Source organism: Bombina bombina, chromosome 5, assembly GCF_027579735.1.
Source record: "Bombina bombina isolate aBomBom1 chromosome 5, aBomBom1.pri, whole genome shotgun sequence".
In the NCBI taxonomy this organism is placed as follows: Eukaryota; Metazoa; Chordata; class Amphibia; order Anura; family Bombinatoridae; genus Bombina; species Bombina bombina.
In genome coordinates, this window is record NC_069503.1 from 413,694,995 (window position 1) to 413,714,605 (window position 19,611).

The 19,611-nt window shown below is 37.9% G+C and overlaps 1 protein-coding gene across 1 annotated transcript in view; it reads right to left on the reverse strand.

Annotated features, from left to right (window-relative positions):
- Window positions 1-19,611, reverse strand: part of GADL1 (glutamate decarboxylase like 1) — a 579,827-nt gene that overhangs the window by 332,557 nt on the left and 227,659 nt on the right. Inside the window, exon 6 of the mRNA XM_053714251.1 lies at window positions 16,306-16,421. Within this exon, the coding sequence (XP_053570226.1) occupies window positions 16,306-16,421 (116 nt within the window). The remainder of the gene's footprint in view (window positions 1-16,305; window positions 16,422-19,611) is intronic.

Below are 19,611 nucleotides of genomic sequence, written 5' to 3' on the forward strand. Positions count from 1 at the left end.
AGAGATGGGCTAATGAGCAGTGCAGGTGGTGAGGGGGAAGAAGTAATTGAGTAAAGTAGTTTGTTGTAGAGACAAAAGGTGACAAAAAGGAATATAAAGATATTGAGCATTTTTACAAGATAGTCAAAACAGTGGATAAAACACAGAATTACAACAGAACTTGTCTTGTCCCTTGTACAATCCTTGTTCAATTCTTGTATAATTATTTTGCCCAATTTTTAGTGTCTCCCTTATAAATGTTCACTTAAGAGATGTGAACTGATAATGTTACAATACTGCAATGCTCACCCCACCAATGCTTTCCCCATAGCAGTGTTAAATGTATAGTCCAGAGCATTCAGCTGATTGCAATAAATTAGATAATGACATGATCAAAGATAGTCAAAAGGCCAATTGGGAAAATTTGATTCAGGGTGAGATAAGTTTTAAAAACAGACAATATAATTTGGAGGAGGCTGGGGTTATACAATTAGTTAAATTATAAATTTAGGAAGTATCACAAGTATTGACAAGGTTTGAACAACAAATAGATAAAGACAAGATACCGGCAGAGTAAATAAATAACATTTCACATACTACATACACATACCAAAAGAGAGACTTAAGAGTACATTTCAAACAGAAAACAAGGATTTTGGCAGGGGTTGAATGCAGGACTTCACATAACCCAGATCTTCAGTTTATTCCAGGGGTAGATGCCTCCAATGTTGTATGTCTGCAGAATCTCTAGCGCTGCAGAATCTGTTGGCGCTCTACAAACAACCGATAATAATAATTGTGTCTTATTGCAAGAGACCCGAGTACCAGTTACTATTTTTTCCAAAACAAATCTCCAAGCCTGAGCTGATTTATGATTGGTTGGATTACAACTAACTAGTGTTATCGCGTGCTATATAATTATGTTGTGGACATAAAAAGTAAACGCGTTCACTCGAGCGCAATCAAATTTAATGGGCATCTGGTTAGTGTGACTGAAAACCGCACGTAACATGTTAGGGCTAAAAAAAGCTGGAACAAACAAAACATAAACAGTTACACTCATATAAACTCTATGGGTAAATTTATCATGGTGCGGACAGACATGATCCGTTATAGCGAATCATGTCTGCCGCACACCGATAAATGCCGACAGCATATACTGTCGGCATTTATTGCACCAGCAGTTCTTGTGAACTTCTGGTGCAATACCGCCCCCTGCAGATTTGCGGCCACTAGTAGGGGGTGTCAATCAACCCCGATCGTATTCGATCGGGCTGATGGCTGTCCACTACCTCAGACTTGGCGGACGAGTTAAGGAGCAGCGGTCTTAGGGCCGCTGCTTCTTAACTTTGGCTTCAGGCGGAACTGAAGCAGAGTGGGGCGGAAGCAGCATTCGACCCCTATGTGATAAAAATTAGTCATATAAATATTCATATTTTTTTTTTTTTAAATTGTATATATATATATATATATATATATATATATACATACAGGTGAAACTTGAAAAATTAGAATATCGTGCAAAAGTTCATTAATTTCACTAATGCAACTTAAAAGGTGAAACTAATATATGAGAAAGACTCATTACATGCAAAGCAAGATAGTTCAAGCAGTAACTTTCACTCCTTGTGAAAGACCCCAACACTTTGAATGGCCTTTTCCTGACAATCCTCTCCAGGCTGCAGTCATCCCTGCTGCTTGTGCACCTTTTTATTCCACACTTTTCCCTTCCACATAACTTTCTATCAATGTGCTTTGATACAGCACTTTGGGAACATCCAACTTCTTTTGCAATTACCTTTTGAGGCTTTCCCTCCTTATGGAGGGTGTCAATGATGGTTTTCTGCTCAACTGTCAGGTCAGCAGTCTTTTCCATGATTGTGATTCCTACTGAACCAGACTAAGAGATCATTTAAAGGTTCAGGAACCCTTTGCAGGTGTTATGGCTTAATTAGCTGATTAGAGTGGGACACTTTGAGCCTAGAATATTGCACCTTTTCACAATATTCTAATTTTATGAGATTGTGGATTTGGGGTTTTCATGAGCTGTAAGCCATAATCATCACAATTATGACAAATCACGACTTGAACTATCTTGCTTTGCATGTAATGAGTCTATCTCATATATTAGTTTCCCCTTATAAGTTGCATTAGTGAAATAAATGAACTTTTGCACGATATTCAAATTTTTCGAGTTTCACCTGTATATACTGTGTGTGTGTGTGTGTGTGTATATATATATATATATATATATATATATATATATATAAATTATATATATATATATATAAATATATATATATATATATATATAAATATATATATATATATAAATATATATATATATATATATATATATATATACATATATTATAAATTTATATATATGTGTGTGTGTCTAAGTAAAAATTCCATAAAAATATTTAATAATGTGTTTTACTGTGTATTTACTGTGACTATTTCACATTCCAAAGTTCTTCACATACAGGACAAAGTTTTATTTTTTATTTTAAAGGGACAGTAAACGTAAAAAAATATGTTTCAAATTTTGCACTTGGAAAAAAAAATGTTTGCAAAATTAAAGCCACCAAAGTTATATTTACCTTGCTTTCCTCACCAGCCTCTTCTGATTTGGTATTCTTTTCAAAAGCGTGTCACGAGCATGCATGATTAAGCTATTGAACTAAATGTAGCTCGCTCTCACTCTGGTAAGAGGCTGGCAAGGAAACTATAACTTTAGGTGCTAAAATCTGGGAAATCTTATTTTTTCTCCAAGGTTTGGCTAAGATAATGTTACATCATTCTGCACATAGTCCAGACTAATGTAAAATTTTTGACTTTTACTATACATTTAAATAAATATTTCTATATATATATATCTGAATATACCTCTATATACCTCTATAGCTATTCCTATAGATATATAGGTATAGATATATATTTTACTTTAACATTATCAGAAATATATATTGTCTATATATACCGTGTATAGAGTGCAGAATTATTAGGCAAGTTGTATTTTTGAGGATTAATTTTATTATTGAACAACAACCATGTTCTCAATGAACCCAAAAAACTCATTAATATCAAAGCTGAATAGTTTTGGAAGTAGTTTTTAGTTTGTTTTTAGTTATAGCTATTTTAGGGGGATATCTGTGTGTGCAGGTGACTATTACTGTGCATAATTATTAGGCAACTTAACAAAAAACAAATATATACCCATTTCAATTATTTATTTTTACCAGTAAAACCAATATAACATCTCAACATTCACAAATATACATTTCTGACATTCAAAAACAAAACAAAAACAAATCAGTGACCAATATAGCCACCTTTCTTTGCAAGGACACTCAAAAGCCTGCCATCCATGGATTCTGTCAGTGTTTTGATCTATTCACCATCAACATTGCGTGCAGCAGCAACCACAGCCTCCCAGACACTGTTCAGAGAGGTGTACTGTTTTCCCTCCTTGTAAATCTCACATTTGATGATGGACCACAGGTTCTCAATGGGGTTCAGATCAGGTGAACAAGGAGGCCATGTCATTAGATTTTCTTCTTTTATACCCTTTCTTGGCAGCCACGCTGTGGAGTACTTGGACGCGTGTGATGGAGCATTGTCCTGCATGAAAATCATGTTTTTCTTGAAGGATGCAGACTTCTTCCTGTACCACTGCTTGAAGAAGGTGTCTTCCAGAAACTGGCAGTAGGACTGGGAGTTGAGCTTGACTCCATCCTCAACCCGAAAAGGCCCCACAAGCTCATCTTTGATGATACCAGCCCAAACCAGTACTCCACCTCCACCTTGCTGGCGTCTGAGTCTGACTGGAGCTCTCTGCCCTTTACCAATCCAGCCACGGGCCCATCCATCTGGCCCATCAAGACTCACTCCCATTTCATCAGTCCATAAAACCTTAGAAAAATCAGTCTTGAGATATTTCTTGGCCCAGTCTTGACGTTTCAGCTTGTGTGTCTTGTTCAGTGGTGGTCGTCTTTCAGCCTTTCTTACCTTGGCCATGTCTCTGAGTATTGCACACCTTGTGCTTTTGGGCACTCCAGTTATGTTGCAGCTCTGAAATATGGCCAAACTGGTGGCAAGTGGCATCTTGGCAGCTGCACGATTGACTTTTCTCAATTCATGGGCAGTTATTTTGCGCCTTGGTTTTTCCACACGCTTCTTGCGACCCTGTTGACTATTTTGAATGAAACGATTGATTGTTCGATGATCACGCTTCAGAAGCTTTGCAATTTTAAGAGTGCTGCATCCCTCTGCAAGATATCTCACTATTTTTGACTTTTCTGAGCCTGTCAAGTCCTTCTTTTGACCCATTTTCCCAAAGGAAAGGAAGTTGCCTAATAATTATGCACACCTGATATAGGGTGTTGATGTCATTAGACCACACCCCTTCTCATTACAGAGATGCACATCACCTAATATGCTTAATTGGTAGTAGGCTTTCGAGCCTATACAGCTTGGAGTAAGACAGCATGCATAAAGAGGATGATGTGGTCAAAATACTAATTTGCCTAATAATTCTGCACTCCCTGTATATATATATATATATATATATATATATATATATATACATATATTTAAATTTAAAAATAACATTGTCCTGTATGTGAAGAATTTTGAATGTGAAATATCAATAACTCCTGTTGGGTAGCGAGCGATAAGTGCTGGGATTTTTTTTCTTCTGTGCTCTCCATTGAATTCTATGTGGGAAATCCACTTAAAAGCAATTTTTATATTTCTGGATATTTGAGGAAATAAATTACACTCTGTAATGCTCATGGAATACTCCTCTATCAGACCGAACTCAGCCAGTAGTCTTGTTATCCCGGCGTTGAGCCGGAAAGATACGGAATATCCCAGAGCAGAAAATATTAGACAAATGAGGAGAGCGGCACTCACCACAGGCAGGACAGCACAAATTACGATAATGGTCAGGCAGGCGGGATTTGGCAACAGTAAAACAGTCCAAGGACAAACCACTAGAAGGGTCAGGCAGGCAGGGTTGGCAACAATAAATCAGTCCAGCAATTCAGGGGTTAACCAGGTAGCAAAGTGAGACAGGCAGGGTTCAGCAACAATATATCTGTCAGAAATGCAGGGGTTAGCCAGGTAGCGTAGTGAGACAGGCAGGGTTCAGCAACAATATATCAGACAGTAATGCAGGGGTTAACCAGGTAGCGTAGTGAGACAGGCAGGGTTCAGTAACAATATATCAGTCAGTAATGCAGGGGTTAACCAGGTAGCGTAGTCAGACAGGCAGGGTTCAGCAACAATGTATCAGACAGTAATGCAGGGGTTAACCAGGTAGCATAGTGAGACAGGCAGGGTTCAGTAACAATATATAATGCTCCAGCAAACGATCTATCACTTCCAGGAGTATAAGAAGTAGCACCTATACTTAGGCAGTGACAGATCGCTCGCTGCCCATTTAAATAAGCAGAGGATTGACGTCACATGACCGACCGGCATCAGGAGTGTGCGGCGATGACGTCAGCGCCGCACGCACCCAGAGCCAACACAGCCCTAGGAAACTAGCAAGAGGTAGACGCCGTGCCCCTAGCAACGGCACGGCGTGATATAGCCCCCTCCTCAAGGGTTCCCTCCGGGAACCAGAGTCGGCTTCAAAGGGTGAGCAGCATGGTATTTGGAGACTAGAGGTGGAGCATGCACATCACGGGCAGGGACCCAGGAATGGTCAGCTACAGAGAAATCCTTCCAATGTATCAGATACTGCAGCTGTCTGCGCCTGTACCTGAAGTCCGGAATCTTAGCCACTTCATATTCGGGGTCACCACGGATCAAGAGCGGAGGAGGAGGAGCCAGGTATATCTATTCTTGATATATGGTTTGAGTAGTGAGATGTGGAAGACAGGATGTATGCGTAGTATTCTTGGCAAGGCCACTTTGTAGGCAACAGGAGACAGTCTTTTCAGGACCTTGTAAGGACAGATAAATCTAGGCCCCAATTTGTGACAGGGTTGATGTAGATGTATATGTCGAGTGGAGATCCAAACATGTTCACCCACTGGAATGGCACGTACAGAAGCCCTATGATGATCAGCAAACTTCTTATATCTACAGACAGCTGAACGCAGCTGAGAGCGAATACATTGCCAATAAGTGGTGAGTTCAGTGACATGTCGGTCTGCGGCAGGAACCCCTGTGGACTGAGCTGAAAGAGGGAAGATATGAGGTTAATACCCTGCTGCAGCTTGAAACGTAGAGTATCGAAGAGAAGAGTGCCAATGAGTGTTTCTTGCCAGTTCAGCTAGGGGTAGCAATTCAGACCAGTTGGTGTGACAAGTGTTGACAAAGGCTCTAAGATAGGCTTCAAGATACTGGTTTGCTCTCTCAGTTAGTCCATTGGTCTGAGGATGGTAGACAGACCACAAGGAAACAGTGGTTCCAATCAACTTACAAAAGGCTCTCCAGAAGGCAGAGATAAACTGTGGACCCCTGTCGGAAACAATATTCACAGGAATTCCATGAAGTCGCACCACATGCAAGAGAAAAAGGGACAATAATTCCTGAGTAGAAGGCAGTTTGGTTAGGGGTTCGAAGGACCCTCCTTGTTCTATCTCTCTCGGCTTGTCTCTCCTGAAAGCAAGAGTCCAGGCTAGCAATGGCGTGGCGTGACACCCAGTAAGGCAGAAAGAGCTATAGGCAGTTAAGTCCTGATTAAAAACATAGTGTAAAAATGAGGAGTTTGACTTTTTAGAGCACTGGCAGACTTTTCAAATGGGAAAATGAGGATGAAGCTCTCCAAAATGCCCAATTATTTAATGCTTTATTGGAATAAGTGCAGAGTCATACAGCCACGACGTTTCGGGGAGCAATGCCCCTTAATCATGTGGTGGGTACATTTTGGGTGCAGGTGTGTGTGGGGAAGATGATGGTAGCATGCTTAGAGAATCTTTTAAACTGGGCAAAGGGAGGAGGGTCAGTCCAAACATAATAGAATAGACAGATCAGTTTGTGAATATGATAGACCTAGAATATCACAAGAAATGGATGACAGGATGGTACACATAGGAAATAAAACATTAGAAAGTTGGGAGGTAAGCGCACCTAGTAGCAGCAGAAAGCACACAAAGATTAAATGGACCCAAAATCTTTCTTTTATTTTTCAGATAGAGAATACAATTTTAAAAAAAGTTTCCAATTTACTTCTATTAGCAAACTAGCTTTGTTCTCATATTATTCTTTGCTGAAGAGACATCTGGATAGGTAGTATAAACATTTCTGGAACTCTACATGACAGGAAATAGTGCTGCAATCTAGTGCTCTTAGTAATGTAAAACATTGTTGTAAAACCGCTGCCATATTGTGCTGCAGGCGTGCACACTCCTGAACTTACCTTCCTGTTTCTGTATAACAAGAAAACAAAGACAATTTGATAATAGAAGTACATTGGAAAATGATTTAAAATTGTATGATCTATCTGAATCATGAAAGAAAATATTTAGGTTTTATGTTCCTTTAAATGTATGACAGCAATTGCAAGATGCATGAGAGGTAAAATAGGGGAGCTGGAGCTCTTAGTTGCAGGAGAGGACTATGATATTATCAGTAGAACTGAAATCTGGTGGGATGGTTCACATGACTGGGCAGTTAACTTAGAGGGTTATACTTTATTTAGGAAGGACAAGATTAATAAAAGGGGTGGGGGAATCTGCATGTATATTAGACATAAAACCAACAGTAAGGGAAGATATTTATGATGATACAGATGATAATGTAGCAACACTGAGGGTTGAAATTAAGAGTGTGGAAAAAATTCCTAAACAAATATTACTAGGAACATGTTACAAGTCTCCCAACATTAGTGACATGGAGAAAACTCAACGACTAATGGAAATATGAAAGGCTGCTAATAATACCAATGCTGCAATTATGGGAGACTTTAACAACCCCGACAAAAACTGGGCCAATGAAACTAGTAATACAGCTAAGGGAGATAGATGTTTAAAGGTTCTCAAAGATAATTTCATGTCACAGTTAATAGAGGAGCCAACTAGGAATAAAACTATATTGTATTTGGTGCTGTCAAACAATACAGAAATAATATTAAACATAGAAGTCAAAGAACATTTGGGTAACAGTGATCATAACATGGTAATGTTTGAAATCAGTTTCTATAGGCCATGTTATAAGGGTTCAACTAAGAATTTTAATTTTAATAAAGCAAAATTCAATTATTTAAGGAAATTGTTAAATTACATATATTGGGACAACTTATTCTTTAATAAAAATACAAAGGCCTCTATTTATCAAGCTGTCAACCGCAATTACGCTGGAATTCCGCAGCGTATTTGTGGCGAGCCTGATTCGCCTTAGTTATCAAAGGCTAGAGACCGGCAAAGTATAATTTAGTGACGTAACATACGATCCGCCGGACTCAGTCCGACACAGATCGATGCTTACGTCACTACAGATGTTCCAAACGCAAGTTCGACACAATCTGACTACTTTTGCTAGTTATCAACTTTTCCGGCCCAGCGTACCTGGTTTTCAATCCGCCGCCCTGGAGGCGGTGGATGCCATAGAAATCAATGGAAGTCTGACAGAAGCAAATGCTCATGATCGCTGCTGCCCAATATCCCATTGATTCCTATGGGAAATATCTACACCTAACACCCTAACATGTACCCCGAGTCTAAACACCCCATATCTGCCCCCCCTACACTGTCACCACCTACATTATACTTATTAACCCCTAACATGCCGCCCTGACACCGCCGCCACCTACATTATACTTATTAAACCACCGCTCCCGGACCCTGCAGCAACTAAATAAAGTTATTAACCCCTAAACCACTGCTCCCAGACCCCGCCACAAGTAAATAAAGTTAACCTCTAAACCGCCGCTCCCGGACCCCGCCACCACCTACATTATATTTATTAACCCCTAATCTGCCCCCCTACACTGCTGCCACTATATTAATTTTATTAACCCCTAAACCTAAGTCTAACTCTAACCGTAACACCCCCCTAACTTAAATATTATTTAAATTAATCTAAATAAATATTCCTATAATTAAATAAATTATTCTTTTTTAAAACTAAATACTTACCTGTAAAATAAACCCTAAGATAGCTACAATAAAATTAATAATTACATTGTAGCTATTTTAGGATTTATTTTTATTTTACAGGCAACTTTGTATTTATTTTAACTAGGTACAATTTTTATTAAATAGTTATTAACTATTTAATAACTAGCTAGCTAAAATAAAAACAAAATTACCTGTAAAATAAATCCTAACCTAAGTTACAATTACACCTAACACTACACTACAATTAAATAAATTAAATTAATTAACTACAATTACCTACAATTAAATAAAATTAACTAAAGTACAAAAAATAACCCCAACTAAATTACAGAAAATAAAAAATAATTACAAGAATTTTAAACTAATTACACCTAATCTAAGCCCACTAATAAAATAAAAAAGCCCCCCAAAATAATAAAAACCCCTACCCTACACTAAATTACTAATAGCCCTTAAAAGGGCTTTTTGCGGGGCATTGCCCCAAAGTAATCAGCTCTTTTACCTGTAAAAAAAGAAATACAACCCCCCTAACATTAAAACCCACCACCCACACACCCAACCCTACTCTAAAACCCACCCAAACCCCCCTTAAAAAACCCTAACACTAACCCCCTGAAGATCACCCTACCTTGAGCCGTCTTCACCCAACCGGGCCTAAGTCCTCAACGAAGCCGGGCGAAGTGGTCCTCCAGACGGGAAGAAGTGTTCATCGAATCCAGTCAGAAAAGGTCCTCCAGACGGGCAGAAGTCTTCATCCAGGCGGCATCGTCTATCTTCTTCCATCCGACAAGGAGCGGCTCCATCTTGAAGACATCCGACGCGGAGCATCCATCCAGACCGACGACTAACGATGAATGACGGTTCCTTAAAATGACATCATCCAAGATGGTGTCCCTTGAATTCCGATTGGCTGATAGAATTCTAACAGCCAATCGGAATTAAGGTAGGAAAAATCCTATTGGCTGATGCAATCAGCCAATAGGATTGACCTTGCATTCTATTGGCTGATTGGATCAGCCAATCGGATTGAAATTCAATCCAATTGGCTGATTGCATCAGCCAATAGGATTTTTCATACCTTAATTGAAGGAACGCCATCTTGGATGACATAATTTAAAGGAACCGTCATTCGTCTTCGGTCTGGATGGATGCTCTGCGTCGGATGTCTTCAAGATGGAACCGCTCCTCGTCGGATGGAAGAAGATAGAAGATGCCGTCTGGATGAAGACTTCTGCTCATCTGGAGGACCTCTTCTGTCCTGATTCAATGAAGACTTCTGCCCATCTGGAGGACCACTTCACCCGGCTTTGTTGAGGACTTAGGTCCAGTTGGGTGAAGGCGGCTCAAGGTAGGGTGATCTTCAGGGGCTTAGTGTTAGGTTTTTTAAGTGGGGTTTGGGTGGGTTTTAGAGTAAGGTTGGGTGTGTTTGTGGTGGGTTTTAATGTTGGGGGGGTTGTATTTCTTTTTTTACAGGTAAAAGAGCTGATTACTTTGCTTTGGGGCAATGCCCCACAAAAGCCATTATAAGGGCTATTTGTAATTTAGTATAGTGTAGGGATTTTAATTATTTTGGGGGGCTTTTTATTTTATTAGGGGGCTTAGATTAGGTGTAATTAGTTTAAAATTCTTGTAATTATTTTTTTATTTTCTGTAATTTAGTGTTTGTTTTTTTTGTACGTTAGTTAATTTTATTTAATTGTATTTAATTGTAGGTAATTGTAGTTAATTAAATTTATTTAATTGTAGTGTAGTGTTAGGTGTAATTGTAACTTAGGTTAGGATTTATTTTACAGGTAATTTTGTCTTTATTTTAGCTAGGTAGCTATTAAATAGTTAAAATAAATACAAAGTTGCCTGTAAAATAAAAATAAACCCTGAGATAGCTACAATGTAACTATTAGTTATATTGTAGCTTGCTTATGGTTTATTTTACAAGTAAGTATTTCGTTTTAAATAGGAATAATTTAGTTAATAATAGTAAATTTATTTATATTTATTTAAATAATATTTGTTAGGGGGTGTTAGGGTTAGACTTAGGTTTAGGGGTTAATTCATTTAATATAGTGGTGGCGGTGTAGGGGGGGGCAGATTAGGGGTTAATAAATGTAATGTAGGTGGTGGTGGGCTCCGGGAGCGGCGGTTTAGGGGTTAAACATTTTATTTAGTTGCGGCGGGTCCGGGAGCGGCAAGATAGGGGTTAATAACTTTATGTAGGTGGCGGCGGCATAGGGGGCGGCAGATTAGGGATTAATATGTATAATGTAGGTGGCGGTGGGCTCCGGGAGCGGCGGTTTAGGGGTTAATAACTTTATGTAGGTGCAGCGGGGTCCGGGAGCGGCGGTTTAGGGTGTAATAACTTTATTCAGTTGCGGGGGGCTCCGGGAGCGGTGGTTTAGGGGGTAAACAGTATAGTATAGTGTGGGTGCTTAGTGACAGTATAGCAAGAAAGTTGTTAGAAAGCCGAAGAGCAGCGAGATCGATGACTGTTAGTTAACAGTCCGCTGGTAATCGCTCTGTACTTGGTTCGCGGCTTTTTGACAGCTTTCTTGATAATTTTAGAGACTGTATTCAGGTCCGTGGCGGCGATGTTAGGCAAGCGTATTGGAGCCGTCAAATGCAAGAAAGTCGACGGCTTGATAAATAGAGGCCATAGGATAAATGGATAACATTTAAAACTTTGTAAAATAAATATACACATCGATCCAATGTGCCTAAATAAAAATGTGTTAAGAGAAATTAGAAAAAAAATGTAGGGCATTAAGATTATTCAAAGGAAATAGTAAAGACTGTAACAAGCCAGCAAAAAAGCAATCAAATCAGCCAAAAAATAAATAAATAACTGCAAAGGATTCTAAGTTAAACCCTATAAAGTTTTATAAGTACTGTACATAAATGGCAAAAAAAAATCTAAGAAGGAATATATAGATACATTAAAATGTGTGAAGGGTAGCATGATTAACAGTGACAGGGAGAAGGCTGAGGTACTAAACCAGTTCTTTTCTTCAGTATACACAAGAGAGGAACCAATGGGAGATATGTTGAAACAAACTAGAACATACAAGCCCATACCATTAACTGGGTTATCTTTAGATTATATTAGAAAAAAACATGGATAATATTAAGGTAAATAAAGCTCCAGGCCCAGGTGGAATATACCCAGAGATTTTACGGGAATTTAGAAATGTTATAGCCAAACCTCTACTCTTAATTTTTCAAGACTCATTATCCTCAGGCATAGTACCCCAGGACTGGCATAAAGCTAATGTGGTGCCACTTTTTAAAAGGATAACAGGTTCTATCCAGGAAGCTATAGGCCAGTTAGTCTTACATTAATAGTGGGGAAGATACTTGAAGGGATAATAAGGGATTATATTAATGAATGTAATGTATAAACAAAATTATGAGTTCAAATCAGCATGGTTTTATGAGACATAGATCATGTCAAACTAATCTAATTAGATTCTATGAGGAAGCAAGTAAAAATGTAGATAAAGGGGATCAGTTGATGTGATATACTTGGATTTTGCAAAGGCATTTGATACAGTTTCACATGAGAGATTAATGTACAAAATTAAGAGAAAGGGAATAGATGAAAATGTTAGCTCATGTATAAATAGCTGGATAAAAAAGGGAGAAATGTGTATTAGTAAACAAATCAAACTCGTATTGGACAAAAGTAATCAGTGGAGTCCCCAGGGATCAGTACTTGGCCCTAATCTTTCTAATATTTTTTTTATTAATGACTTGGAGCTAGGGTTAAATAGAATTTCGTAGACAATACAAAGTTGCGTAAGGTCATTAGGTCAATGAAGTATGAAATTGCTTTACAAGGGGATTAAAAAAATTAGAAGAATGTTGAAGTTAATGTAAAATTAGATTTAAAACTGGAAAAATTTAAGGTTCTAGATTTTGAAAGTAAAAAAAAACAGTCAACCGATTGTTTATATGGGACTAGACTTTGCAAAACATATGAGGAAAGGGATTTGGGAGTACTTATAGAAAACAAGCTAAAGATGGGTGCACACTACCGGGCAGTGACTTCTAAGGCTAATAAGATACTAGCATGTATTAAAAGAGGCATTGATGCAAGGGAGGAAAGCATAATTCTGTCACTTTATAAATCCCTGGTAAAACCTCACTATGAGTATGGAGTGCTGTTCTGGGGACCAATCTCCAAAGAAGACATTGCAGAGTTAGAAAAAGTTAATAGAAGGGCCACAAAACTAATAAGGGGAATAGAGACTTTAAGCTATGAGGAGGGGTAAGCTAAACTGGGTCTGTTTCCTCTCAAGGTGCTTGAGAGGTTACATGAATACTTTATATAATGGCAGAAGCTCTGTTTATTCCAAGAAAATTTTTGTGACAAGAGGTCACAATTTAAGGCTGGAGGAAAAGAGATTTAATCTCCAGCAACGTAAATGTTTTTCACTGTAAGAGCAAATTAATTGTGGAGCTCATTACCTAAGGAGGTAGTAACTGCCAATTCCGTAGATACATTTAAAATGTTTTTTATACATTTCTGGGTAGAAACAGAATAACGGGTTATGATTGCTGGTGTGAAATTGGTCCCCCTTTTTAATGGGATTAATTTAAGATCAACTGGAGTTTTAATTGCAGATCAATTAAGATTTGTGTAAGTTGAACTCGATGGGCTCCTGTCTTTTTTTCAACCTAATCTACAATGTTACTATGTCACTTTAGTGCCCCTTTAATTTTGGATAGCTGTGCATGTATCATTGGTACTTTCTGTGTCACTCTTTTCAGCCTATTATTCTCAAACAAACTAACAAATCAATTATTAGAGTCTTATCTCTGAATTGACTCTTCAGCCTTTCAAATTAACTCATCTGTTCTTCTTCCCTTAGCCAAATTAGCCATAATCACTCTTCTCATGGTATGTCCTTATTTTTATTGCTTTTGACTATCAACCTATACTTTTGCATTTGATATTCCTACTTCAGGAATGCAGAAATCTAATCATCATGTAATTTTTTTTCAAATAAATTAGTGACATTTTTCATTTTCTCCTTGGGGGTTGACATTGATATAAGCGTGTGGCTTTTTGTAAGAGGAAAAACAGCTGACTTTCATCTGGGCAATAGAGTTTGGTTTTCAGCTAAATATTTGAGATTGAAAAAGCCATCAGCTAAACTTGGACCACGGGATGTTGATCCCCTCCAAAAACACTATGGATTATTACAGTAACCTACCAGCTTTTATTACCCTTCTGCTTCTAAATTCAACATATGTCTCATGTTTCATTACTAAAGCTCTTTAAACTAAATACATTTCTCCTACTCTTCACAACCTGGCTCCTGTAGAGGTAGATGGCCAACCTAAATATTAGGTTGCTAAGAGAAGAGGTAGAGGCTAATTCTGCCTTATAGACTAGAAAGGTTACCCAATAATAGAGCTCTCTGGGATTACAACCTGAAATTTTCATGACCCTAACCCTGTGTCAAACTTTAACCATGCCAATACATAGAACCCCTGTTGAATTTCCCCTTGAGGGGTCCTTTAAAAAGGGGGCCCTGTCTTGCCACAATGTGTTTGCTTGTTCATCACAATAGCATTGTTGCGTTGTTTCCTTTTGCCAACTGTGTTATTTTTTGCTGCTGCATTGTGTCCTTTTTGGCATCATCTGTGTATTTTGTTCCTACAATGGTATCTATTTATTGTAATGTTCAGTAGCCTTTTTGGCTCATACAGTATTTTAAACTGTGTTCTAGGTGTGCTATAGAAATTGTTTCTAAACTGTGTATGCCATTTGGCTTCACCTTGATAATTGTCTACTGGATTGCTTTTTAGCCTGATACTTGTTGCTAAACTTGACATCTTGTTGTCAACATCAGCTTGTTCTCTTACTATTCTACTGGATCGTCTTTTGGAGTTTGTTCCTGCCTGTTATGTGATAGCCTTTGGCTACTCTGACTACTGATTTGGTTCTGACTTTTCTCATGTGGTTTTGACCTCTGCCCTGCCTGACCTTCCCAATGTCTCCTGGTTCTCCTGAAGTCCACTCTTCACTCCTGCTGCCTTCAGGGACTACTCTGTTTTACATTTAATCTGAGTCTGGTAAAAACATCCTGTGTCATAGTGTGTAAAGGCACTGTTACTTCTTCATCTCGCAGGTCTTTGGTCCTTACCTGGATGGACATTTACTTCTGAGAAACAAGCCTTCCAGTAAAAATGTACTTGTATCCTCATTATCGGGATAAGACCTAAATAAATTGGCCCCATCACTTAAACAACCTCCCAGAACTTTGTGTTCACCCCAATATTTGGTAAGAGGATCCATCAATTCTAGGCCTATCATCCATCTCAACCACACCCAATTCTGCTTGATCATTTATATCTGTCCCTAACCAGCAACATCCAAGGACACATGATAAAGATAGTGAAGTGTTTTTCAGGTGGTATTTAACTGGACTGCAAAATATGCTAATACAATTATGGTTTTAAATGTGCTTTTAAATTTTTTATTTTGTATGTAGATATGTTGCAATAAGGTGCTTATTTGCTGATACATATTATGCTTAAATAAAAAAGACTTTTTTGCCTTAGAGAAGAATATAGTATGCTAAGGTTGGGTGAAAAGCAATTTTAAGTTAAAAAAAAACTAAAATTAACTGACTATTTGGATCTATTATTGCCTCAAAATAGTGGGCTACATGGCATCTATCCATAATTTTTTCATTCACTTAAAGTATGTTGGATACGTCTGCATTGAGGGTTACAGTTTCTGAAATGAAACTAAAGAATTGAAAGAAAAATATGAAGTCCAAATATTTTACCAATCCCTTTTTTTATCTCAGGAAATTTCTGTAAGCAAGATAAATAGCATGCTCCTTAAACGATGAAAAAATATACTTTAAAATGCATCATGTCAAACAACTCTTCTAAAAAAGATAACTTCCATTTAGCACTTAGTTGAATTTTCTTTGTTTGATCCCTTGTGCAAACAATAGATGGTCAATTACAAAACAGACTTGTTCCTCACATATTCTAACATGAACAACTATTAAAAAAAACAGTGCACTCTCAAGAGTTTTCACTTGTCTAATCAAGTCACAAAAATGGACGTTACCATAGCAAATACCTGAGAGACTTTCTTTGAAGTGACATGAAGTTTACTGTAAAGCCTCATAGTAATTCATTTTAAAGTATGACAGTCAATAAAACAACAGAAGGAAAAAAGTGCATTTATTGATCTAAATCACCATTTTTTTTAATAATAATCTGAGTCTCATACCTCTTCTGAAGTAAACATGATGAGCCGTGGAGCCCTTGAGAGTCCATTCTCTTTTATGTCTGGACAATAGTTGTACCTGGCAAGATTTACAGCATACATATTGGATACTGAGCCACCTGTTTATTTAAAAAAAGACAAAAAAATGTTGTTTTCTTAAAAAAGAATACACTGTTTAGAATTTAAGTATTTATACTGCTATAAAGAAAGCTACAACTCAACTGTTTTTAATGGTTCTTAGGAATTATTTCACATAAAAGACAACAGGTCGATAAAATAAAATATTTACCAAAACTCTATAGGTTTCTATACTGTTTCTGACAGTGCTTTTGAATTATTAATATTAAAACTGTTGATACCTTTATTGGGTTACTCTCTTAATGGAAAGACTAGTAACCTGGAAATTAGGACATTTATTCTCCATAGATGAAAAGATCTATAACTATCTATATATATACTGTATATATATATATATATATATATATATATATATATATATATATATATATATATATATATATATATATATATAATATTATTTATTTTTTTAATTTGTACTAGACTCCTATTCTGTGTGAACAAAATTATATTGTTTTTATCCCCGCTTAATATTTTCCTCCTAAATCTTTATGAATGCAGATACTAAAATAATTATATTTATGGATATTATTTTGTAAATGTATCTCTTTCACATGGTTTCCTTTGTTAAAGCTTAGATCCTTTCCATGACTGCATGCAGAGATCAGATAAGCAGTGCATATGAGTCTTGATCACTATTTATTGCTTTAATCATAAAAGTTACATATTTTAACTTCCTTTTTACTTGATAACTCCATTACATAAGATCTTTAACCCTTTAATGAGCGATGATATAATTATTCCATCATGGAACAATTGAGCAAACTAGAGCTGTATCCTTAAAGGAATTTACATATTTGTATGCATTTATGTGAAAACTTGATCTGTGGCATTAACATTTTTTGTAACTGAACCTTCTGTTTTCCTTTTTTGTATAAGATTTAAAATAACCACAATTTTGATTATCCATTCGGATACAAAAACTAAATTATTTGTTGCAAAGCGTTTCATGAAATTTCAATCAAAAACCTAATTATCAGGAGTGGGTAGTCTTCTTTGGAGGTTAACTCTACTTTAGACGGTATGTAGTTTCCACACATAATATATACACATCTAAAGATATTGCACTTACTGTCCAGGCTGGGTACATAGCCCATGGCCTGGAAACACACCTTGAGTAAATGTGATGAACATCGCTATAAATGCACAAAATATTTCATGACAACACCTTAATCTACAGAAAACTATGTATAGGCATACCTCATTTTATTGCGGATATTGCTCTTTTTACTAATTAAAGGTTTGTGGAAATCCTGTGTCGAGCAAATTTTTTTCTCGCCATTTTTCTACACATACTTACACACCTATATATACACATCACCAGCAAAACGATTGACTCATTGAAGGCTCAGATGATTGTTAGCATTTTTTAGCAATAAAGTATTTTTGAATTAAACATTTTTTTAGACATAATGCTATTGCAAACTTAATAGACTACAGTAAAGTGTAAATATAACTTTTATATGCACATGGAAACAAAACACGTGCTATATTAATTTTACTGTGGTGGTCGAACCCACAATATTTCCGAGGTACGTCTGTACATATTGTGAAATAAAATAAGAAGTATGATAGAAAGTTAAGAGTGGTACCCTGATACTCAAAGTCTTGCCAGCAAGGAGAGAAATCACTAGTAGAGGCTAATCCATTGGGGCAGTGAGGGCAGTGTAGAGATCAGCCTCTTACCTGACACATCTCGCCCCCTAAACCCCTCCCTCCCTCTGTGTCGGATGCTAAAAAGGATATTGCAGGATGATTTAATATCGAGGCATCACTGCAATACCCTGAAATTGGCTGGAAGCGATCACGATTGCTTCTAGGGCTTGAAAACCCTGAGTACATGCACCGTTTTTTGTAGGACGTACCCTGCACATCCTTGGTCGTTAAGTAGTTGGCAGTAACAAAGTCCAATGGACACTGCTGCTTGAATTGAACAATAAAGGTTGTCACTGAATACCTGGTAGGTATGGCAGACACATCTGGTGAGAGGAAAGCAGACACAGGTTTCTCAGCAGGCACAGAATACTCAGCGGGAACTGTTGGTGAGACTGTCACAGGATACCAGATAGGTACAGCAGGCACAGCTGGTTTGAAAAAGGCACAGGATACCCAGCAGGTACTGTTGGTGAGAGTGTCACAGGATACTAGATAGGTACAGCAGGCACAGCTGGTTTGAGGAAGGCTGCCACTGGTATGGTCAAAACAGGTTTCTTAGCAGGCACAGGATACCCAGCAAGTACATTTGATGAGACTTTCACAGGATACAAGATAGGTACAGCTTCAGGAACAAGGTGAGCATACACAGGTTTTAGGCAAGTCTGCTTGGCTTTCAGGAACCAGGTGAGCATATGCAGGTGCAAGGTCAGTATGCTTGGTTTCTGGAACAAGGTGAGCATATACAGGTATCAGTTAAGTATTCTTGGTCTCTGGAATAAGGTGAGCATACACAGGTACAAGGTAAGTATGATTGATCTCTGAAACAAAGTGAGCATAAACAGGTATCAGGAAAGTATGCATGAATCTCTGGAACAAAGTGAGCATATACAGGTACAAGGTAAGTAAGCATGAGTCTCTGGAACAAGGTGAGCATACACAGGTAGCCTAGAGTGAAGGGCAAAGGGAGCTGTTATAAGAAGTCCCACACATGAGTCCTCCAGGTGAGAGATCCAGTAATTTGGACATGGCTCCTATAAATTCTGGCAGCATGCGGCCGCATGCACATAGGGGAGCTGCAGGCAGTAGCAGGAGGAGTTGGGTCTCAGTGTCCTTCCAAGTGCAATGCCAAGGCTGAAGCAGTCACTCTCAGCATTTGCCAAGACTGAGAAGCAGAGCCAGAGCTCCTGGTAGGTCTCTAAGGGTGCCCCCTCCTTAGAGTAACCTCTGGGGATAACTGAAAACAGGATGGTTGGGATACTTCTTCTTAAAGTCTATGATACGTGCAGGAGCATTCACTTCAGATGTAGGTACCCAACTTCTCACATAAGGACCATATCCATTCCAATGGATGAGGTATTCCAATTTCCCTCTGCAAAACCTGGCATTTAGAATTTCTTTAACCTCATATTCTTCTGACCCATCCACCATGATAGGTGACTTTTAAGAAGGGAAGGGGTCTGGCACTGCAGGTTTGAGAAGGGAGAAATGAAAAACTGGATGGATGCAATAGGAAAA